Here is a 25,122-nt window from a genome sequence, read left to right as displayed (position 1 = left end):
GAAACCCCACCACCCTATGGCGCAAGTCGAGGAATCTGCAGCCCACATGGTCGCAGAACCGTCTCAACCTCTGATTCAGACCCTCCACTCGGCTCTGTACCAAAGGTCCGCAGTCAGTCCTGTCGACGATGCTGCAGATGGTGAGCTCTGCTTTCATCCCGCTAGCGAGACTGGCAGTCTTCACCAAATCAGATAGCCGCCGGAAGCCAGAGAGGATTTCCTCCGATCCATAGCGACACACATCATTGGTGACGACATGAGCGACCACCTGCAGATGGGTGCACCCTGTACCCTTCATGGTATCCGGAAGGACCCTTTCCACATCTGGAATGACTCCCCCCGGTATGCACACGGAGTGCACTTTGGTTTTCTTCCCCTCCCTTGCTGCCATATCCCTAAGGGGCCCCATTACGCGCCTGACGTTGGAGCTCCCAACTACCAGTAAGCCCACCCTCTGCGACTGCCCGGATCTTGCAGACTGAGGGGCAACCTCTGGAACAGGACAAGCAGCCATGTCAGGCTGAAGATCAGTATCAGCCTGAGACAGAGCCTGAAACCGGTTCGTCAGACAAACTGGAGAGGCCTTCCGTTCAGCCCTCCGGAATGTCTTTCGCCCCCTGCCACACCTTGAGACGACCTCCCACTCTACCACAGGTGAGGGATCAGCCTCAATGCGGGCAGTATCCCGGGCAACCACAGTCGTAGTCCGATCGGGGGATGCGTGGGACGAGCTGGCCGTCCCCGACAAACCCCCATCCGGACCCCCACAGTGATGCCCATTGGCAACAGCCTCAAGCTGTGTGACCGAAGCCAACACTGCCTGAAGCTGGGAGCGAAGGGATGCCAACTCAGCCTGCATCCGAACACAGCAGTTGCAGTCCCTATCCATGCTAAAAACTGTGCAAAGAACGTCTGAACTAATCTACAGAGAGCGCAAACAAAACGACACAAAATTGAAGCGGTTATTAAAATACAAGATTGCCTAGTAAATGCAGTAATGCTGCCACTTGTGCACTGCTGACACACTGCTCGGCGGCGGAAGGAGACTACGCGATTTAACACTATTCGAGTACTAAAACGTGATGCTACAACTCTCAAATACTATAATACGCCCGAAATTTATGAATTAAACAATGCAAGTACCAAAAACACGCAAAGAAATTAAGAATTAAACTATGTAACAAATGAGTGAGCTAGGAGTATACGACTTGCTGCTGCAGCTGCTTATCCAACGGCGGCAGGGAGCACATTAGTGCATATTATGTCGGTTTAAGTTACCGCTGTTGGTGAATGACGCTTCGTCGCTAAATAGAACGCGTGCAGAAAATCTGTCATCGTCCCGTAATTTCTCTTGTGCCCAGTGACAGAACTGAACACGACGTTCAAAGTCGTCGCCATATCGATGTTGATGTAGCATTCTCAGCACCGACGTTTCTGAGATTACCGATTCTTGCGCAATTTGTCTGCTACTGATGCGCGGATTAGCCGCGACAGCAGCTAAAACACCTACTTGGGCATCATCATTTGTTGCAGGTCGTGGTTGACGTTACACATGTGGCTGAACACTTCCTGTTTCCTTAAATAACGTAACTATCCGGCGAACGGTCCGGACACTTGGATGATGTCGTCCAGGATACCGAGTAGCATACATAGCACACACCCGTTGGGCATTTTGATCACAATAGCCATACATCAATACGATATCGACCTTCTCCGCAACTGGTAAACAGTCCATTTTAACACGGGTAATGTATCACGAAGTAAATACCGTCCGCCCTGGCGGAATGTTACGTGATACCACGTACTTATAGGTTTGTGACTATTTAAAAAACCTACCTGTTACCAGCTGTTCGTCTAAAATTGTGAGCCACATGTTTGTGACTATTACAGTGTCATCTATCACAAAGCGAAAAAAGTGGTCCAACCAAAACATTCATATTTCTTGACATACTACACGAATATGTAATAAAAATGGAGGTTCCTATTTAAAAAAACGCAGTTGATATCCGTTTGGCCTATAGCAGCGCCATCTAGCGGGCCAACCATAGCGCCATCTGGTTTCCCCCTTCAAGCTAGACGAGTTTCGTTCTTTGTAGTTTTTCGTTTGATGCTTATTTCTTGAGATATTTGGCACGGTCACTATCAATGGACCACCCTGTATATTAAGAGAACAACAGCAGTCCTATCACACACCGCTGTGGCACTTCTGACGATGCCCTTGTCTCTGATGAACACATGCTGGGTTCTATTATCTAAGAAGTCTTCGAGCCACATATGTATCTGTGAACGTATTCCACATGCTCGTACCTTCGTTAATAGACTGCAAGGGGGCACCGTGTCACATGCTTTCCGGAAATCCAGAGATGTGGGATCTGCCTGTTGCCTTTAATCTATCGTCCACAGTACACCATGTACGAAAAGGGCAAGCTCAGTTTCGCACGAACGATGCTTTCTAAAACCATGCTGATTCTTGGACATAAGATTATCAGTCTCAAGGTGATTTATTATCTTCAAACTTACAATATGTTCTTTGATTCTGCAGGTAACCTAAGTTGGGGATATTGGTGTGTAATTTTGCGGATTCGTTCTTTTCCCTCTCTTGTGTACAGAATTTACCTGCGCTTTTTTACCGTCGCTCGGGACATTGTGTTAGGCGACAGATACGCCACCAGTGGAAGCTAGGTAGGGGGCCAACGCCGTAGAGTACATTTTATAAAACCGAACTGTGATTCCATCCGGACCTGGTGATTTGTTTTCAAATCTTTAAGTTGCTTCTCTACGCCCGGTATGCTTATTTCTATTTCGTCTATACAGGCGTCTGTCCGATGGTCAAATGAGGATATGTTTGTACAGTTCTCCTGCATGAACGCTTTCTTGAACGCGAAATTTAAAATTTCGGCTTTCGTTTTATTATCTTCAGCTGCCACACCAGACTGGTCAACAAGGGACTGAGTGGAAGCCTTAGACTAGCTTAACGATTTTACGTAGGACGAGAATTTTATCGGGTTCTCTGCCAGATCTTTTTCTAAGGTGTGACGGTGATATTAGTTGTATGCTTCGAGCATAGATCTTTTCACAGATGCACGAATCTGTACTAATCCTTGCTTGGCGTCAATTGTGCGTTCTCTTTTGAACCGAGGGTGCGATAGCCTCTGTTTCCTCAGCATCTTCTGAATTTCGTTATTAAGCCATGGTGCGTCTTTTGCATCCTTTATCCACATATTAGGTACATAACTCTTCAAATCACGACTTACTATCTGCTTGAAGTTTGCTCATAGTCCCTTTACGTCCATGTTATTAGAACCAACTGACGTCAATTCATGTCTAAGTGAGATGCTAACAACTGCTTATCTGTTCTATGTAGCTGAAACACTCTCTTGCCTTCTTGACAGATTTATTAACTTTCGTAACCGTAGTTGCTACGATCTCTAATCCCCGTTTCTATACTGACACTGTCGATAAGATCCGACCTGTTTGTAGCTAGAAGGTCTGACATATTTCCACTGTCCGTGGACAGCCGAGCTAGCTGCTTCAGACAGTTTTCAGGAAATTTGTTCAATTGTATGCTTGGTAGGTTAAAGTCACCTCCAACTATAATTCCACGATCTAGGTATTACGCGCTAATGACCGTAGACTTTCCTCGAATAACTATACAACCGTCAGAAAGGATTCAGGTGACTGGGAAAAACCCAGCAATTAACTTGGTTTCAACCTAAACCTGTTATAAGCGACCAGATAACTTCACTGACGCACTGCACTTCGACCTCCACAAAGACAATATTTTTGTCAGCTGTAGTGAAGACTCACCCTCCTATGGCCTGTAATCAGTCTTTCTGGTATACGTTCCGCGACTTGCTAAATATCTCAGAGCGTTCCACTTCAGGTTTCATACTGCTCTCAGTCCCAAGAAAAATTTGAATGTGAGAGCTTGCGAGGTGCCGGGACTAGCAGTGTATTTCACTAAATTCTTCTAGAATCTACATATGCAAATAATGCTCTAAGCGCCCCCTATTCTAACTCCGACTTTTGCTGTTGCACATGGATTAAAAAGATACGCGAACTGACTGTGATCAACCCTGCAAGTGGAGTAGAAAAGAGTTTGGCACCTGCAATAATTTAATTTGATAAATAAGTTAAATAAAGGAAGGTTTCATTAACATAGTGAGAAATGATAGGGTTGCTCTACCGATTAACAGAATGAAAGTTCTGTCCAAAATAACAATATGATTTATTAAGACTAAACACAAAATAATAAACAAAAACACATGAAACATTTACAATACATCAAATTGGCTCAAATTGGATACTCAAATAAACGCTGTGAAGGTGAAGTTGTCCCTAAACTAGATTGTGACGTTGATGACGAAGTGGTATGTGGAGCCAATTCCTAGCAACTCAAATCTTAAGAGAGACACACAGCTAACCCAACATTAATTGCTGCTACATTGGTGAGAACTCAGACAATGAACACCCAAGATAGAACAAAGTTAGAAAAGACGAACAGGCGCGCTCTGCTGAGCTCTGATTATCGCCTAGCAAAAATGCCTGCTTTGCCGGTGCTGCGGACGTACATTACCAAGCTGTCTTCTTAGCTGCAAGGACACGATCTGGCGTACTGGAAGCGATGGCTGGTTGCTTCGACGTCCCGTCGTGGTGATGATAATGTCGCGAGTATAGCCCGAAACAAATTGTCCTGGTCTGGTTGTTCCAGACTAAAGACTTCCTAGCAATACAAATGCGCCTCTGAGGGAGACGAAGAAGGCTCGCCACACAATCACTGACGGTACAGTGATTGATTTCAACAAGCGGAGTCACACAGTAACTCCAATACAGTCAACTTTAGCCAAAACTGCTCAAGACAGACAACATAGGCCTCTTGTACGCAGAACGCTCAATTGCCAACTGTACTCGGAAAGTTACGTTGAAGTCGAAACTTCAGCAACTTCGTCAAGCAGTTACAATTAAATAAACGTATATTAGACAGCCAACGGAAGCAGGCTGACCAGAGCAGCGAGAGCTCAGTCTTGTAACCTAACCTGACCGAAAGGCGAGAGCCGACTCCCCACAAGAGCACCCGTACAAAACCGAACACAGAACATTCCCGCCCCCACGACAGTGGCCGTGGTTAACCGTTCCAATCAGCAACTCGAAAACCGGCGGAAAATTCCACTCTATTGCCGGAACACTACCATTCCACCAATGGAGATTCTTGGCGCCAATTTCTTCGCTGATTTTGTTACGTCACGGAGCTATGCCCTGAGCAAGCCAATCACAGTTACTATTTTGCAGAAAGGGCGGGAATGTTCCCGCCACAACTGCCTGGGTACACAAGTCATTCCCACGCCTCGCTGGTAGCCCGCCAGAAAGTGTTTTCGCCAAGTTTCTGCGAAGTAACAGAACCTCTAGCCCAGCCACTACTTCAGGCCCCTGCGGGCGTGTCTCTTGACAATGTCGGCGTCTCGAAAGCATTCACTCGACTCCCTCACACCCGTCGGCTTACCCTTTCAAAATCAGCAGAGCCCGCCTGTCACCGGACCACCCGGGTGACGAGAGACGCTGCGTGGGAAGTCCGCGTGTGAAGGAATAGCAACTTTCCACCGCATGCAATTAGAGAGGAGAATCGTAAGATATAAATATGAGAGAGGGCTCATGCCACCTCTCAAATCTTTCAGAATTATTACAGAACAAAAAAATGTAAAATATAAAGATTAATGGCAGTATTACATTCACAATAGCATTACACGCTAGACACCGATGATGACGCGATCACACGTGCAGTCAGTGCAGCCATCAACTGTCAAAGCACTCACTGACCTCCATTTAGGGCTGCGCGTCTCCACAACCAACGCCAAGTGAGGCAGCCACAGCTCAGTTCCCGCATGCTCCGTCACAGTCCCCGAGCCAGTGTTGTTGAGCACTGGTGAGAATTGCATGCCTCTATACAGGCACAGTTATACTGTCATAGCATTCCAAAATGAGTTAACACCAGTCTCATATTCGAGGCATCTCCAGGCGTCACTTGTCTTTACCAATGAAGGCAGAATAGCACAGATCGCGTTGCACCCCGTCTGGGGATTCAGCATTCATTTGCTGGGTACGGGCTCGGTGAACCCAGGGTCCCCGAGCTGTAGACTGGTGTGCGCCGCCAGTCCTCTGACATCGTAAGCTATGGGCATGCTTCAGTGACCACCGTGTGGTGCAACAGTGGAACGTTGTGTGTCGCGGGGACTGGGGATCTTGGCTTGATTGCCTGGATTGCGAGGACGGTACATACCTCTATAAAAAAAGCCTTCAATCTTAAGGTGTACTGCGCGCCAATAAGATGCATGGCTGTTGAGGTGGAACAGTCGCTAGTGGGCGGCCTCTGAGGAACCTGCCGCACCTCAGTTGTATAAGGCTTACCCAGGCATGCGGGTCTCTGTCTGGGCGCATGTTTAGTTCCCTAGCTGCTCGTGGGATGCACGTGGCAACCACGAATTTCCCTTCACCAACTTCGCAATCAGTCAAGCGCATGAGGGAGGCTAGTCTTCCAGATAAGCAGATGGAACTGAGTAACAGGGCTCATGGAGTCATAAATGATTAAGAGGAAGGAGGGCTCATTTGAAAAAGTGTATCCTTTCTATATTCATAAAGGTTTAGAAGGACTCACAGGTACACTGAAATCTATCAATCGCCTGAGGAATGGTACACTTTTAGTTGAGACTAATAGAGCAAAGAAAGTGGAGCTGCTTCGAAAGTCAATCGAGTCTGCATGTATAGGAAAATGAATTCTATCTTTATTACAAGGACAAGGTGTGCGTCGGAATATTGTTATCATTGGTCTGTGTTTAAGTATATAATATTAAATGCCCTATCCTCAGTGAGATGGTTGTGTATGTCGGTAAAAGTATATGCTTATTTGACTACATGTACGCGTAATTTAGTACGTTTAATTGTTCACCAAATATGACTATCTGTGGAAAAAGGAATTATTATGTCCTATTGAGCTGGGTTGTATGTGGGGGCCGTAAATGCTTGTGCAAAATTATTATAACAGGGTGGGTGGCATATAAGTAGAACAAGTTCTGTGAACGTGTATGTTGAAGGAATGAGCGAGTGGATGACACTACGACTGTACCATTAGGACATGTAATAAATGTCGGATAACGTAAATTGAGGTCATTTTTTTCTTTTTAATCATATGTATGACTTCTGCTTGGAATTATGTTTGTCTGTTTGTTCTAAATGCATCTTAATCTATACTTAGAAAGGGAGAATGCTTTTTTATTACTAAGCGAGTTTTGGCAGGAGTGAATAGGCATTTATATATGCAAGTGTTTAAGATTTGTGAGTGGAAATTGTCAGCGCAATGTGAATGACGTGGGGTTTGCTGGCTGGGGGAGAGATACTGTTTACATGTCGAGCTGGAGATGCAGGGGAGGATAGAGATCTGCACTATTCAGGAATCTATTTGTGCAGTGTATGTGGTTAGACAATAGCTGGAGAGCAGGTATAGAGAGAGCCCACTTCGGCATGCTGGTCCTGGGGCTGAGTGGACGGCTGTATAGATGGACAGATATGTGGATTTGACATACTGCCGACGGTGCTCGCATTTCCGGCGAATGGTCAAGACAAGGTCCTGTTGCAGTAACTGAGGTCATTCTGTTTCTATACAGGCTGCAGAAGGTAATGGATATGTCTTTCTCTGACTTAAATTGCAGATATCAGATGCGCAAAGATCTGGAAATGGGGTCAGCTGAACAATGTGTAGGGTGTGACTAAAGCCAAGTTGGAATTTTACTGTAGCATGCAGGTTCGGGAAAGGTGACACATTTTGCACTGGGTGTAGCCATCTTGAATAATGGTAATTGCATAATCAAATGATGTGATGACAAAGCGGTCTGGCGGTTGTGATAGGAGCTAAACACAGTTGAACTTGGAGCCATGTTTGTTAGGTAAACGAACTGTATGATCTTCCGCCAAAATTCAAACTCCCTACCAAAATCGGACATCTTGAACGAGGCCCTCTGCTGGTGGCGATGTGTACTAACCCAATTGGACTCCGGACCTCATGGCGAACACACATGCATGATATAAATAATAATGAGTAATAAATTATAATAAATAGTAATAAATGATCATAAATAATAATAAAGAACTTGAACAGCTGTCTGAATGCAGAGACCTGTTGGAGTGTATCGATCTGTAAGAGTCAACTTTGATGTCCTCCAGACGACCGAATAGCGAAATAATATTATGTGTTGGGCAGCTTTGGTGGTCAAGTCAGAATTTGAGAAGATGATTGATTTGGGTTGGGGTGTTATTCGATAGAATGTAGATTGTTCGGTTGACTACTTCTGCACATTTGTTTCCTTTATTTAGTTGAGTGAAGATCAGCTGTGGTGTGTCGGATATACGCTTGTCTGTTCTCTAGACATGGGACAAACCTTAGTTGACGTGTAAATTATAGGCAAGATCTCGAATATGTTATATGACTGAGACCAGTATTCGAGAGTGGACATATCATTTTGCGTATGTTTGTTTCTAGTTAGTCAGCAGTTTACAGCATGCTGCACATAGATAAAGTTCGGCGTTTGTAGAGAATTAATTTAAAGTCTATATCTTGTGAATTATGATGAACTTGTGATTGGTGAGGTGTAGCCAAGTGCATGATATTGAGAAGTACAGCTAAAATGGTGTAATATAGATGGTTTATAGAGAAAGTACATGTGTTCTTGCAGTCTAGGAGTCTGAGGATGTTTGTAGAAAAGTGAACAGACAAGGAAGGAGGGACAGTCAGGCGTTTGTGCTGAGGGGGGACGATACCGAATTTGTAAAAAGAGTTCTGAGGGTGACTTAGGTCCGCTGATGTAAGAGGGAAGATTAGCTCTGAGTGTCTGGTCTGTAGAGAGAAAGAGCAGGTTGACGGTGCTTTCCTAGGATTGGAGAGCATTGCGGTATATAGACGCTGTAGGAATGGGATTTTTTTTTCGCATACTGAAGAGATATACTGGTTAAGTGCACTGTTTTCTATCAAATGTGTATATACTGTATTGTTTATGTTATGTGATGAGTAGAAAGGAAGTCGTAAGGACGGTAGAGATTTTTCCAGAGTAACAGGGGTCAGGAGAGTGTATTTCCGATACTTAGCTCATTGTCGAATGCCAATCAATTGAGACCACGATCGTAACATTTAACTGTAAGTATAATGATATCAACGACTTCGGTTTCGAGAGTGCAAATATAATTTTTCGGTCTGTTTGTTTCTAGTTACTCAGTGGTTTACAGGATGCTGTACTTCGAAAAAATTTGGTGTGTTCTTGTAGTCTATGAGCCTGGAGATGTTTGTGAAGAAAAAGCGAGCAGGCAAGGAAGATGAGACAGTAACGCATTTGTGTTGAGGGGAAGCGATCGCTGAATTTGTGGAACAGTTCGGAGAGGGACTTCTGTCCGTTAATGTAGAAGGGCTGATTACCGCTGAGTGTCGCGTGTGTAGAAAGAAAGAGCAGGTTCACAGTACTTCCTTAGGAATGGAGAGCATTGGGGCATATAGTCGGTACTGTAAAGTTACTGTGGCTTACATTGTGTAGGGTTTGTATATAATGGATTGTAAAGTTACTATTGCTTATGTTATGGGATGAGTAAAGAGGATGACCGTCTGTGTGTGTGTGTGTGTGTGTGTGTGTGTGTGTGTGTGTGTGTGTAGATTGAGGGGGCTGTAGAGGTAATTTGGCGATCTCTGTAAAAGTAAGCACAGAAAGCCTCAGAAAGAAAATCAGGATCGTACTTCGATAACGGGGCCTTAGGAAATTAGGCCAGTAAATTCGATAAGAAGGAATAGGAATGATTAATCGGTTGTGCTGGGATATAGGAGGGTTGAGAACATTTGCGTATGTTGAGAGCTGGAAGGGTAGGAAGTCAGGAGCGCATTCAGTATTATTTTCGCGAACAAGTTCTGTTAGGGTAAGATTTGAATTTACAAACAAGCTGAGAAAACACGAAAGCGAGCGTTAACTATTTCTGGGGGCACTATACAATTTCGTAGAGGTTAAATGGGCTCTTATTTTTTTTTACACAGTCAGATGATCGTTTTAGATTGTGAGGGGAGGGCACCGCTGGGATGTGTGCAGGCGGTGTGTGTGTGTGAACTCGCTCTCGGCTATTCTGACAACAGACGTGAAGGTGGATGTGTGTCGCAAATAGGCCGGGAAGCAATGGAATGCGGCCTTAACCTGTGTGCTGGACCGCACTGAGATAGGACGTTGACAGACGACGCGCGCGGCCTGGCTTGGATAGCCATGTTCGGCGTCCAGGTGTTAGGTGTGAATGCGGCTGTCTTCAAGTCACGTTTGAGAGGTCGAATAGAGACCTTTGAGCGAACTGAGAGCTGTCGGACTTGTGTGACGTAGTGTGGGACAGGTCGATTGCGCGCGTCTGTTGAGTTATTTCGCTATGCGTTATTTGGACAGATTACGAGTACTGACGGTGTTTACAGTTATGTGTACTGTATTATTTAGGAGCAGTTTGATATTGTGCACTGAAATTAGGAGCTGTTTGCGTGTCTGCTGATTGTGCAACATGACACCAGATACATCAGGACGAGTGTTTTTTGTATGAGAGTGATAGATATGCTCGATGCGTAAATAAAATGTACGTTAAGTATTTGTGGGACGATATAGAATATGAGAGAGTTCGAGTTGGTTCTTGTTTTTTCTACTTGGATGTTTTGTTAGATCAAATTGCTGAGGCAGGTGGCTACGAGAGCGCGGGGGATGTGTTTGCAGCATATCTCCGTCTCTCAGCGGTTAACTACAGGTGGGGCGAGCGATGTTGTCGGCTTAGGTACTGAGGGTGTGCTCTGGCCATGTCCTAGACCGTGTGGATTGAACAACAGTATTCGGGTCATAGTTTAGTTGGAATATTTACAGAGGAGTCTGTCCGACGCGAGTACAAAGGTCCAGGCTGTGAGGTGGGCGTTCTCGCGCTCCTGGTGCGTGAGAGAGGCAGAGCGGGCGATTTTGAGTCATCACAGCTGACTTCGGTTAGTGACTCTGTTTGCCACAATTTTCTTCTGTTGGTAGCGAAATACGAACTGACCATCAGAATTCAAACTTGGCCTATTTGTATAAACAAAATGTAATATAGGTTAATGTAGGTTAGTACACGTTAGTGCACGTTAATAAACGGCAGTAAACATTAGTACATGTTAGCCAACGAACAATGGTCGGGACTTAAGCTATTTCATTCCAAGGCAGAATCCTTGGATTCGTGAAGCTGTCACGATACACGTACACGTCCGTACCCTCGATACCATCTGAAACGAGACTCGTCCTCCCAGGCAACATGTTTCCAGTTATCAACAGTCCAATGTCGGTATTGATAGGCCCAGGCAAGACGTTACGCTTTGTGTCTTGCAGTCATCAAGGATACACGAGTGGGCCTTGTAATGGTCGCCTGGTCGTAGATATAGCTAATTGCTATAATCGCACTATTTCACTCCCATTTACGGAGCTTGTTAGCACTTGATGTTAGGTTGGCGCCATTAAAATGCATTGTGTTGTAGTAATCGCTGCTACTTGCTGGATCGCTGCCGTGTCTCGATGCTGATGCTGGCTCTAAATCTGGTTGTCTAGGGTTAAAAACATGAGGTCCCGTGTTTTTTATATGCTTTTGATGATAAAGAACGAGCGAAACCAACAAATATGTGAACTTCAAATATTTATTACTCTGGTGGCCATCTTAATTCCACTGTCCACCAAAGACCATGACACAACACAAAGTAGTATTTCCGTTACATGTTCTTTGCATTGTTTATCCACCTCAAACAATAACACACAAACACACTTTACCAAAGTGACATTCCGACTGCTCCTCGACCGTTCTTGCTGCTTGTATTTATAACATTGTCAAAGAACTACTAAAAAGAGATATAGTTTACAAGTCACATGTACATCTGTTTTCATAATTTGTGCAGAAAAGTTATTAATTTGCATCGAGTAACATAATTTAACATGTTATTAAAATGACAGATTTGTTGACTTGACAGAATAATTCTTTGTTACAAAAAGGCCGTTTTTTAGAAGTTTGTCAATTGACTTCTCTAATTTGCATAAATAAGTAATTAACATGAATTATTAAGAATTACATTGGTTTTCGTCTAAAACAGGATTGATTTCGTGAATACTGAGTGAAACCGCTCCTAGTGAACAAATAGGTTTCACTGGGTGATTTTTATTTAAGGAGATCCTAAATACCCAAGTTGTCCACTAATTTTCGTACTTCATATTAATTATTTTAGATGAACTTAGTGTTTTTACATGATGACATTTGCTGTATCAGTGATCAAGTGATATAAACTTTTGTGTGGGTCAGTTATTCAGTATAATTTAATGGGTTGACTGTTTATGCAGACATGTTATGCAATCATTGTTAACATACACAATAACTTTTCTATAATCATAAATACTCGTTAAACTGGTTGAATTTGGAGGGTATCGCATACTTCGGTACAGTAAAGCCTTTAATATGTTCCGTTACAATACCCCCCTCAGGTAATATCATTTACAGAATGTTAATGATATTAGCCGACTAGGACAAATGTGTCAAATGGTTAAAATTTGGAAAAGTACTACTTTAATAATTTTTTTTTGTTTTACTATGCATAATGTGTACGTATGTAATGACCGTTACACCGTTTCAAAATGACTTTTTCCTGCAAATATTTTAGTTGTGTTGTTTCAAATGCACTTTGTGTTATGTCATTCAGTATGACTGCATAATAAAAATAATTAGTAATATATGAAAGTAATAAAAAATGTTAATCTTTGCTCCCAGTGAGCCACATGGAAAATGATTAAAAACAGACACAAATATATCACATGCTATTTTAAGATATATCAAAAATATATGTAAATTATTTCAAAGTCAGTTCTCTTCGAGTCACAGATTAATCAAGATAATAGAAGGAACATAAATATATTACATAGATGGACAGGTCATATGTCCATAGGAAAATATTGCAACTGTCTGCTCTTTTTGAGCCACATAAAAGAAATGAAAACAAAGAACATAATTATAAGTATGGACATGTTATATAAACACAAACACTAGAGAAGTACACGTATGAATATAATACGCATTTGAAAAAAAGGAATTATTTAACGAACTTGTTTCCCATTGAGACACCTAGTCAAGACAGTACAAGAACATATTAATACTAAAATTGGACACTTAAATTGGTCACAACATAACACAAACATCAAAGTTGGTGAACATCTGATTAGCTGTAGAAAATTGTACACAAATCTTATGCCTAAGAACACAATAGTAACAAAATGATGGGTCTTGCACAACAATTTTTTCATTGTCTTTTATTTGGTGCAAGTATGTCCCATATTCAACCATACAAAAGGAAAGTAATAAATGTTTGTCACCTTCTTGCCCGTTGCAAGTAAAGAAGATGTCTCAAAATTTAATATTCAATAGTGACAATAAAAATATAAAAACAGTCTCACAGAGATCTGGTACTTTTCCAGGGTCTGTAGGATGAGTGGTAGTTGCTATTTGACACACCCAGTAAAAATCTTTGCTGATAACATGCTTTATGGAAAATGGGTAAGTAACTGTATTCAAACAGGGAAATGTGCTTAATCATGTTTATATGGTTTCAATTCAGTGATGTTTCTTAATCCAAATAACCTTCTTGATCTGGGAAAGATAAGTCTATACGCATTAGGACGTGGGCTTTCTTTTATTTCAAATGGACTAATGTCAATGTTTACTTTAACATATGGACAACCTAGCTCAACATCTTTGTCTATTTCAGTATTTTCAAACAATAGATCATGTTCAATTTCTTTAGTTCCTAAGTCAAATGTCTCTTTCCTACACTTACACACATCCCTCTCTGTTTGCAAAGCATTGACATTTAAACATAAACCTTTCTTTTCATCTGTTCCTTTTAGCACTGTGTTGTCACTTAACAACCTACTGTTTTCACCCCCTTTTTTATAAAGTCCACTACGGATTCTTGTCCACCATGTAGGATACAAGGTTGCACTTATCTTTGCTAATTCTTTCCAAAAGGCATCTTTGTTTATACAGTTTCCATAGTTGTTTAGTTGTTCCACAAAACTTCTAAAAACTTTTCCCCTTTCTCTTGAAAACACACATTTAATTCCATCCCTTTATATTTTCTTTAATATTATTATTATTACCATTCTCATAGATTAGTGTTTCATAGTTCCCAATAGGCAATAGCTTGTCCTCAGATACACATTCCCTAGTCCGCATTTCACTTACATTAACCTCATTATTACCCATGTTTGTCACATCACTTACCTTTACCTCATCATCACTTTTCAATTCTACAAATACTTTTATTTCTCCCTCCACACTCTCATCAATAACATCACTTGATTTAGGATCATTATTTAAATGTCCCTCTATTACTTCTTCCTCCTCCACCACAACAACCCCATCTTCAGTTTCCCCCCTATGTATCTGAATCTCAGCAATTGAGTCTTTGGCTCCATTAAACACTTCGTCATCCCCCTTCTTATCAAATAAACCCCCCAAAATAGATTCTATTTGTGGTGTGTCTGACTTGTTATTAACACCAGTATCTTTTTCAGCCCAACTATGGAACTCTGCAATACCTTCAACTTCTGCACTTTCACTAACTACCTGTGCTTGAGCACTGTTTTTATTAACTGTATCACTTTTACTCATAGTATCCCAAAACCTTTTATTAAATTCTAATTTATTCATTCTAACAACATCAGTATTTTCATGGTACTTGCTCTTTACATTGTATCTTCTCCTTCTCCAGTTTCGGTTATGTGTTGTCCTGTCATAATATTGTCTAGCCCCAAAACTATGGACATCTAGTGGGACTGTCCACCGTTTCCCGGCTGGTTCCCTTGGTCTGTCCGTTTGTAGTTGTCGTTTTGTTCACTAGTTTCAACAAACCCCCTTCTATCTTGTTCTCTTCCCCAATACCTATTTCTATCATTCCTGTTATCTCTCCTCCATCCTCCCTCCTGTGTATTGTTTCTGAAATCATTTTCATATCTCCTATCTCCTCTATTTGGAGCATTATTTCCAGAATTTTCAAAGTCTCTCCTCCCATAATAATCTCTATTTACATTCCTGTTCCACCCCCCATACTGTTTGTTGCCAGAGCCAAAACTTTGGTTATTTTCTCTTTCCAAGGCCCTATCTAATCTATCTACAAATTTCAGGAACTCTTCCATTGAATCATCTGGTCCATGGACCAATTCCTACTGCAGTCTCTCTGGTAACCTTCTTTTTAAAACATCAATTTGTGTCATAATATCAAAAGAGTTATTCAAGTGAGCAAGTTTTTTCAGTTGATCTCTGCAAAATTTTTGCATTCCCCATACTTTCCCTCTATACACTGGTCCATTTAGAAATTCTGACTTTAATCTGGCTTGTATGGATTGTGACCAAAATTTGCAAATAAATTTAGCTTCAAACTCTTCAAAAGTATTGCAAGAATCATTATTCTCATTTGCCCAGGATAGGACCTCCCCTTCTAGAAACCGTTTTACTAACTTAATTTTTATGTTATCTGACATCCCTACAACAAACATATCCTTACATTGGTGAATAAAGTCAATAGGGTGCAGATTTTCACCAGGAAAGCATTTCACTTGGATGTGCCCATACATTGTATTTTGATTGTAAAACATTGGTTTTGACATCAATGCGTCCTCCAATTGTGTAAATTTAGTGTGTATATTTTCTACTTTTGTATCTACATTAGTGGTATACAGGTTGTATTCTTGTTTAAGGTTTTATGAAGTTTTGTCTATTCTCTGATCTAATCTTTCAACTTCAGTATCTACTCTGTTGTAGATGACAGCAATGCTGTCTGTGTTAGCTTGTATGTTTTCATTTAAACTTTCAACTTCAACTTAAAATTCTTTTCTGAAGTGTATCAACTGTTCTCTAGTGTCCTTACTGAGGGTAGTGAGGGTAGTTTTAATTTCCTCACACTTCTCATTGAGATGAGTATTTAATAGATCAAAATCCAAACTTAACTTAACCAGTCTATCTGTGTTTTCTTTAAGTTTCAAACTTACATGTTCACTAGATTGTTTAAAATCCAAACGTACTTGTTCACTGGATTGTTTAAGTTGCGAGCTTATTTGAGTTGCAAACCCTGCTAGCCACTCTGTTAAGTTTAATTGTTCACCATCCCCTGGTTCAATTTTTACATTTCCTACGATCTCATCACTCTCAGGTAGAGACATGTTAACTATTAATTATTTTAAATGACAACAACAAAATACCTTGCTTTATGTAGCTTCTTGTTGGCTTTCTTCACTTATATTCGGTTTTATCGAAGCTGAAGTCTTGATTGATGAATTCCATTGACATAATCCAGACGTTAATCTTCCGAGCGGTGTGATGATAGTTTTCTGTAGTCGCACAAACACAATTTATTTATTTTTGACATATTTTCACTGTTGCCACACTGCACAAATAAACTTTTTTGGAATGATAAGCACTTACTAAATTTATCGCTGCACTATTATCATCGATGCACTTAAAGATCCCGGACGAGCCCCCACTTTTGTAATGGTCGCCTGGTCGTAGATATAGCTAATTGCTATAATCGCACTATTTCACTCCCATTTACGGAGCTTGTTAGCACTTGATGTTAGGTTGGCGCCATTAAAATGCATTGTGTTGTAGTAATCGCTGCTACTTGCTGGATCGCTGCCGTGTCTCGATGCTGATGCTGGCTCTAAATCTGGTTGTCTAGGGTTAAAAACATGAGGTCCCGTGTTTTTTATATGCTTTTGATGATAAAGAACGAGCGAAACCAACAAATATGTGAACTTCAAATATTTATTACTCTGGTGGCCATCTTAATTCCACTGTCCACCAAAGACCATGACACAACACAAAGTAGTATTTCCGTTACATGTTCTTTGCATTGTTTATCCACCTCAAACAATAACACACAAACACACTTTACCAAAGTGACATTCCGACTGCTCCTCGACCGTTCTTGCTGCTTGTATTTATAACATTGTCAAAGAACTACTAAAAAGAGATATAGTTTACAAGTCACATGTACATCTGTTATCATAATTTGTGCAGAAAAGTTATTAATTTGCATCGAGTGACATAATTTAACATGTTATTAAAATGACAGACAGATTTGTTGACTTGACAGAATAATTCTTTGTTACAAAAAGGCCGTTTTTTAGAAGTTTGTCAATTGACTTCTCTAATTTGCATAAATAAGTAATTAACATGAATTATTAAGAATTACATTGGTTTTCGTCTAAAACAGGATTGATTTCGTGAATACTGAGTGAAACCGCTCCTAGTGAACAAATAGGTTTCACTGGGTGATTTTTATTTAAGGAGATCCTAAATACCCAAGTTGTCCACTAATTTTCGTACTTCATATTAATTATTTTAGATGAACTTAGAGTTTTTACATGATGACATTTGCTGTATCAGTGATCAAGTGATATAAACTTTTGTGTGGGTCAGTTATTCAGTATAATTTAATGGGTTGACTGTTTATGCAGACATGTTATGCAATCATTGTTAACATACACAATAACTTTTCTATAATCATAAATACTCGTTAAACTGGTTGAATTTGGAGGGTATCGCATACTTCGGTACAGTAAAGCCTTTAATATGTTCCGTTACAGCCTTCAGCACCGAAAGCCCATATCGATTCTGTTTCTTGAATGGTTCGCACGCTGACACTTGTTGATGGCCCAGCACTGAAGTCTGCAGCTATTTTCGTAAGGGTTGCACTTCTGTTAGGTTGAACGATTCTCTTCAGTCGTCGTTGGTCCCATTCTTGCTGGATCTTTTTCCGGCCCCAGCGGTCTCGGATATTTGATTTTCTACCGGATTCCTGATATTCACGGTACAGTCGTGAAATGGTTGTACGGGAAAATCTCCACTTCATCGCTACCTCGGAGATGCTGTGTCCCATCGCTCGTATGCCGACTATAAACCACGTTGAAACTCTCTTAAATCTTGATAAACCGGGATTGTAACAGCAGTAACCGATCTAACAACTACACCAGACACTTGTTGTCTTACATAGGCGTTGCCCACGGTAGCGCGGTATTCTGCCTGTTTACGTATCTCTGTTCTTGAATACGCATGCCCATACCAGTTTCTTTGGCGCTTCAATGTATATTACATAGCAATGGTACAAGTTGTGGAGGAAACACGTAATAATCAAAAGTGTTCACATGTACTAATCAGTTTCATACAAATATCCGCTAGCACATTACACACATCTCTTGCTTACAATCGCTCAAACACGTTGTTAGCAGTAACATTCCTTTTTTCCCAGAGAGTCCGTAGTCCTCAAGGCTAATTGTCGTAACGTATTGAGGAAGTAAGAGCTCTAGAATATTTTTTCTAATGTATGGGTACAGCTGTGTTCTTGAATGAGAAGAATTGTGCAGTCGCTATCCCCCTGTAATGGCGATAACTAAAGCACGATCATACTTTGCACAATTTACTCACCACCACTCCTTAAATTCACTATTAGAATTACGACATTACCTTATTCACAGACATCCTGCACACATTTGAAGTTGAATAACTGAATGATGGCGGATTCGTAGTGATTATTTAGTTACATACAGCTGGTGCGCTGGTAGAGACAAACAGAAGCCGATTGTGTGCTTGGAATAAAGCATTCTTTGGATTCAAATGTAATTGAGGTTTCTACATAACATGGTATTCCTTACTGAAAATTCAGCTCCCCACACACACGTTAAAGGCTCTAAACAGGAATGTATTGCCGTTTATCGCACATACAACAAACAAAATCTTAGTACGACGTTCTGACAGGCTCTTTTATTTTTTCGAAAAGAACAGAATTTTGTCAGCTGCGACAACAGATCCGTCTCGAGGTGATCCTCCTCCTGCTCCAAATATTGAGCAGGTGCTGTGCTCAGCAACACGAAATTAAAGTGTGCCGAGACTCCATACATAACAATTTTCCAGTTTCTGCTACCATTTCCTTAGCCCTTGAAAATTAACTATGAATGGCTGTTCTTTGGTTTATATTCCACTCGCAATGATTTCTTAGTCTGGGGAAATTTGTATGCCTGACTGGCAGGTCTACGGTAGCTGTGCATGGATTGCAGTGCCGCAAACCTCGACTATTGGCGGTCTGAATATATTGTGTGTTCATTGGATTTACAAGTATCAAAAATATGAGAAGGTTTCGTGGATGTGGTGAAATCCATGAAATTACATTCTTTATTCATCGACAAACATGAGATGGTGGGAGGCTTTTTTTTCTACAGGGCAGTACTAAAACTATACCCAGCTTGTGCGTGTGTGAATGAATCTATTTTTTTTTTTTTTTACACCCATAAGTGAGAATCAGGAATATTACGCTGCTTGAACATACAAATAATGTGGCTTATGTTCCGACATAACGCCGGACATTTGTGGGACGTAATCAGATTACTACTCATGTAAAAAAAAATTACATTTGTCTAGTCGTACGGGAGGAGAGATTTAACGTCGTGAATGGTGACTTCAACGAATTGAGAAGTATATCTGGACGAAAGGGGTGATAGAAGCATTTCGTAAACAGGTCCGAGGGTTCAACTGGATGTGCTTAATGTACAAACAGGGCAGGCAACACAGCTTAACAAATTTGATACACAGAACATCCCCTTATTGGGTACCCTTAAGAAGATCCTCGCGTTTTCTTTGTTGCATTTTTTACTGCGATGTTGATTGCAGCACACCAACCCTTGTCGATGATGTCTTTCCAACCCTGTCGTCAATGCAAGCGCCGTTGATTATCACATAGCGCCGGACGCCTGTGCTTCACAACACTTGTTTGAGAGAGTCTTGGCAGGATACAGCACCTTCCGGAAGCGCTGATTGGAAAACTTAAATGTCGAATAATTTTCTGGAACTGAGGAGAATCGAGACCTGTAGCCGATGTGAGTATGTGCATACCATAACTTTTTCATGTACTATACACATATAAACGAGAACAGCACTGCTTGTGTGAAGTGTGTATATGTTGCAATATAAAGTTACTTCAGCTAATGTTCTGACATGTGCAAAGAAAATGACTGTGTGTCCATCGTGAAGGAGGTAATGATTTGATACGGAAAATTTCAAAACATCAGCGTATGAGAGAGATGTTACACGGAAAATTGTGTGATCTATAGATAGTGTTATTTCAACGTGAGATTCGTTCGAGGACCAAAGACATTAAGAGGAGACATTTTCATTATATCGCTCAGTGTCAGACTGCAGCAACAGTCGTAATATTTAACTGTATTTGCACTGATGGACATGCGCCTGGTTCCCAGCATTCTCGTGAGTCTGGAGATGGACGCTGGCAGCACAGCAGCCGGCAGGCGGGCCAGGGCTGGGAACAGAACCTCAGCGCACGCCTCTGTCCCCGGACGGGGCTCGCCCGCACTCCGTACACCAGTCTGCAGAGTCCGAGAAAGCTTCCAGTGTGCTGTGGCTTCTGACAATTTGGCTCGCGGCTCCCCCTGGACGGGGGAATAGTGAACTAATACCCAGTGTGTGTTAGGTAGCTTTCGCGAACGTGCATATTGCAAGTATGCTCCGTGGAAATCTGAGAAGATTCAATACGGCGAGTGTTTGCGCTGGGCGTATTGATAACATTCGAATTCCTACGACTCAGGTCCTCCCGGGGAGGACACTCCATCGCTGGTGGTCCTCTCTCTGGCTGACGCACACTTCCGCAGCAGCTGTCAGAGAGGACACGGGCCGTGTTCACAGCAGTCGTTGTCTCCGGTCTCTGAGCAGTAGCGGTGGAGCACAGGCGCGCTGCGTTTGGACGTTCAGAAGGTGAGTATGTGGGCTGTGAGAGTGTCTTCGGCGATCTTAGGCATCTCACCCTGAACGGACCGTGTTTCTCAACACGTTGCGGTGGTATTTGTTGTTGTTACTATCCTATCACGCGGTAAACTCTTTCTTCCCTTATTCTTCATCGAGGTGTACCTGAGAGAACCAGGCAACTTAAGAATACTACAGTGCTTTTAAAAAACAAAATATGCTTAGCAGACCAGTAGCAGTGGGGAACTGCATAATGATGATTGTATAAATTCATATAAAAATTTGAAATTCCAACAATCATTTCATACATCACAGCTTCCAGTCGAGATATCAAATAATTTTCGGTTACATTATTCCCTGAAATTTTCTCGTCAGAAACATAGAACTATTGCTTATGCATGCAAACTACTGTGTGTATTTGAAGAAAATTGTTTAAACATCTATATTAACGATGTAATTAATATTTCCTGTGGCACAGCTTCTGAAGCAACATTCGTGCCATCTTCAAAATGTGATAATCCACACTAGATTTAATAACTGCTGAAGGAGTTCATGTTCAACGTCAAGTGTACCACAAAGGAAGTACGCCAGGAAGGTGGGGGTATTTAGAGTCCGAGGCAGAATGGGAAAGTGTCGCACTTCTTTAAATATCGCACGCTAGTTTTTGTCATCTGCAAAGCAAATTACGACTCTCTCTCGCTCTCTCTTTTTGTTTAAAGTGTATTTCGAGTCAGGCTGCCACTAGTTTTGTGAAATCACCAATCTGTGTATGTATGAAATAGTTAATGCATCAGCCTTATATGCCATACACCATGATCATGTGACTGTAAATTATTGATTTATTAAATTCAATAGTATTTCTGGATCGATTCCCAGTCAGGCACTTCCTTTGGAAGGAGCGAGTAACGCGTGTGCTGGTACCCGACAGGTTGATTCGTGCTTACAGACCATTTGAGATGGGAGAGGATGCCAACAGGAAGTGTGCTTTCGTTGCTGGTGATTAGCCCTTGCTACTTGCACAGGCCTGCATGGTCTGGCAGCCAAACAGCCATCGTGTGGCGCAACTGTGGATGGCGAGATGTGAGAAAGTTTTTCAGATATGTTTAATAGGTTTGTGACAGTGTAGTGTCATGTTTCCTTATGTGATTGGAATGAAAAATCGCCGCAATGGCTCGAGTATTCTACATATCGCGATATAATTCTTTGAATAAACTATATTCCATCACCACCTTGTATCCCATAAATTGCTTAAATAAGTACTATTCCACATATTGTCTAAATTGCTTAAACAATATTCCATACATGGGCAATTGATCAATCAATATTTCCAGAATGGAAGGGCAAGAAAATTTGAAAGGTATCGATTTAATTAGTTAATTAGTCCATCAATTTGATACAGTAGGGGGGGGGGGCTAATCGAATAACCTGGAGCAGCTCAGGAATACCGAAAGTGGCACAACTGATCTATTTCCCACCAATTTTACCAATCAATTTAATTAATTAGACAGTTAATTTGACATCAAAAGTAGTGCTAGATTTCTGAGGGCGTTGGAAGAGAAAGGGTAGAAGGGGGTAGGGGTGACATAGAAAATGACTTAACTGAACAATAGTTAAAGGACAGATTATCTCCAGGAGGTCATTATCTTCTTGGCACAACAGTGGGCTAAGGACCTGTCAGTCAAAAGAGAACAATAGTTTTGCCCCTGAATGCATACTTGCCCCTGATGCAGGCAACCTGCACTAACAAGTTGTGCTCGTGCTGTCCGTCCCCTACTCTACTTCTGATGAGCCAAAGTGGTCACACAATGCTCGGCATTAATGTGACCTGGCAGGGTAACAGGGGGTCCTGTGGAGCATCGTGATATGGCGGCCCAAATCATCACCAAACCGCCGTATTCTTTCACTCTTAGAACGTAAACTCGGTCAGAACTACTAAACAGTTTGAAACAAGTCTCATTCAACGAAATGAAATTCTTTCATTGTTCCATAGCGCAGATTTTATGGTGACGGAGGTCAGTCCTCGCTGTTTTGGTGCTGACAAGTTTCGCGAGTGCGATATTCAGTTCTGCAGTGACTTTGCAGCTGTCGTCTCCGTATTTTGCGTCACAGTCCTTTTCAATGACCATTCGTCACGATCACTCAAAACCAAAATTTCGTCTGCGTTGGAATTAGGGCATGCCTTTTTTCCGTTTTCGTTGTATGCGGAATAAATGTTCGATACGGTACTTCTTGAAGCACCTAACAGTTCTGTTGCCTCGGTTACTGAAGCACCCGCTATGCGAGCTGCGACATTCTGCCCGCGTCCGAATGGACAGAGGCCCGACGTGGTGCACTCACCGTGGCACAGGAAACTGTTCTGGCCACGACTCACCCTGGCGACTTATTGAGGAAACTGCACGGCCCCCTTCGTGGCCAGACACAGAGTGCAACCTGCGGGCTTGGCTAGCATCTACATTTATATTCGAGGACATATTTGTCCACACCCTGCACATAAAAGGCTCGGGTGTGACAAAGTCAAAACGTCCCCACGAACATGGTCCGTAATATCAGTCATTATTGGCAGCCTCTGACTTCCACCTGTTCTCAGACAAACGGGAAACATTTTGAACTCAATGAAGAGATGTAGATGGTTAGCTGATACCGTGAAGAACGATCTTCAAAGGCTATCTCCTCACTCGCGAAAGGCTGTACAACGTCCATTGATCTTAAAGGTTAAAAATGAAGTGTATTTTCCTCCTAATAAACTCTCTGCCGGGCAGAGAACGTTTCGTAACACTTCGCAGCAGTACGCGCAAGCCAGTGCGCTTCTCAGTAGCTCAAAACCGCGCGGCGCATAGTGTCGCGTGAATCCGTGCTGTGTGAACAAGTACTTACTCGGATATACACAGTAGGTCAACCATAAGTTTTCTTCGCCATCAGTCTGAAAGCGTAGACCACCGCCCTGGTAATAGACGTCGGCGACGTGCGTGCAGAAACAGTCGAGCTTCGTGGTGCCATTGGCTGCCAGAAAAAGCAGCCACGACGCGGCTGCAGGCCACGGATGCATTGTGAGCTGTTGTCGCCGTAATGGAAACACGCCAAGTGTGCGTCGCGTGCGGCGCAGAGACAGTGCAGAGATAGACGTAGCGGAAGTCTTTCCGCAGGATGAGTTAACCACAGGACGCATGACGTCTCTCGTCCGGAACACAGCCATTTTCCATTTTGCTTCGAGAGCCGTCACAAAAAAGAATTCGTTCCTTTTCTGCGTGCGTGTGCCACATGCTTTCAGAATGACAACGAGTTCGATTAGCACACTTGCAGGCTTACAGGAAGTATCGCAGAAATGCTGGTTTATTATTCCGGCACAAAAATAGCCAGACGTGCCTCTCTTAGAGATAATGCATAATAGCACCTTAAGCAAAAAAAGAAAAAAAAAGTTGATCACAGTGACGACGGTGAACATATGTGCGAAATACAGTGCGCTAAACATTATGAGGATGTCTGCCACGAGACTGCGTGTTTTAGGTACCTGGTGTCGTACGTTTAAGGTAACGAGATGCCAACGATTTTCAGAGACACAGCAGTCTCAGTTTATTTGTCGAGCGGGAAAAGGCATTGCGGCTTCTGATGTGATTCTAGGTATAGAAAGCTGATCCACATTCCCACACACACATCCCAAACATCGAGACGAGGAATACACTACGGTACAAACTGAATTTTGCGGGAGTAGGAGGTGGCCTGACTGTTGAAAGCCTGTTGGCTGAACTGCAAGACGGGGAGGAGAGTGCAGAGCGGGCGCAGGAGGGGCCACGGCTGCCGCCTGGAGTCGGAAGGAGAAGGAGGTGCACTGCGGGCCGGCGAGAGCGGCGCAGTTCAGCTGAGGCGGAGAGAGAGTTCGGTGCTGGCGTCAGAATGCACGCACTGTAGTGCAGGAGTGAGAAACGCGATCACAGCGCAGTGCAGCACGTCTGGTTGAGCAGGATGGCTTGCTTACAGAGATCCTCGGGTGACGAGACACTGGGCCTCTTCCTTAAGACTTTCACCTCTCGTCATGTATTAGGCCTCACAGGAATTACTTACGTATCAGGTGTACAAGTATGAAACCGGAATTTGATTGCAATAATTACACATCTGTTGTTTGAAACTGATAAACAATATTTCATTCAAAATAATCTCTATTGCTTTATACATTTCTCCTAACCCTCCGGCAGGCTATGAATGGCATGCCAAAAAGCAGTCCTTCTTTTGAAGGGAACCTGTCAGAAGCGTTGTGCGGCGACAGCGTGATGCAAATAGGTGATA

At 42.3% G+C, this 25,122-nt stretch overlaps 1 protein-coding gene across 1 annotated transcript in view; it reads right to left on the bottom strand.

Moving 5' to 3' along the window:
* Positions 1–23,899, bottom strand: part of LOC126160953 (uncharacterized) — a 229,435-nt gene extending 205,536 nt beyond the window's left edge. Inside the window, exon 1 of the mRNA XM_049916944.1 lies at positions 23,716–23,899. Coding sequence (XP_049772901.1) covers positions 23,716–23,887 — 172 coding nt within the window. The 5' untranslated portion in view covers positions 23,888–23,899. The remainder of the gene's footprint in view (positions 1–23,715) is intronic.
* Positions 23,900–25,122: the final 1,223 nt, after the last annotated feature.

The sequence above is a fragment of the Schistocerca cancellata genome, unplaced genomic scaffold (genome assembly GCF_023864275.1).
Source record: "Schistocerca cancellata isolate TAMUIC-IGC-003103 unplaced genomic scaffold, iqSchCanc2.1 HiC_scaffold_1169, whole genome shotgun sequence".
Lineage (NCBI taxonomy): Eukaryota > Metazoa > Arthropoda > Insecta > Orthoptera > Acrididae > Schistocerca > Schistocerca cancellata.
This window is presented reverse-complemented; position numbering and strand designations above follow the sequence as displayed.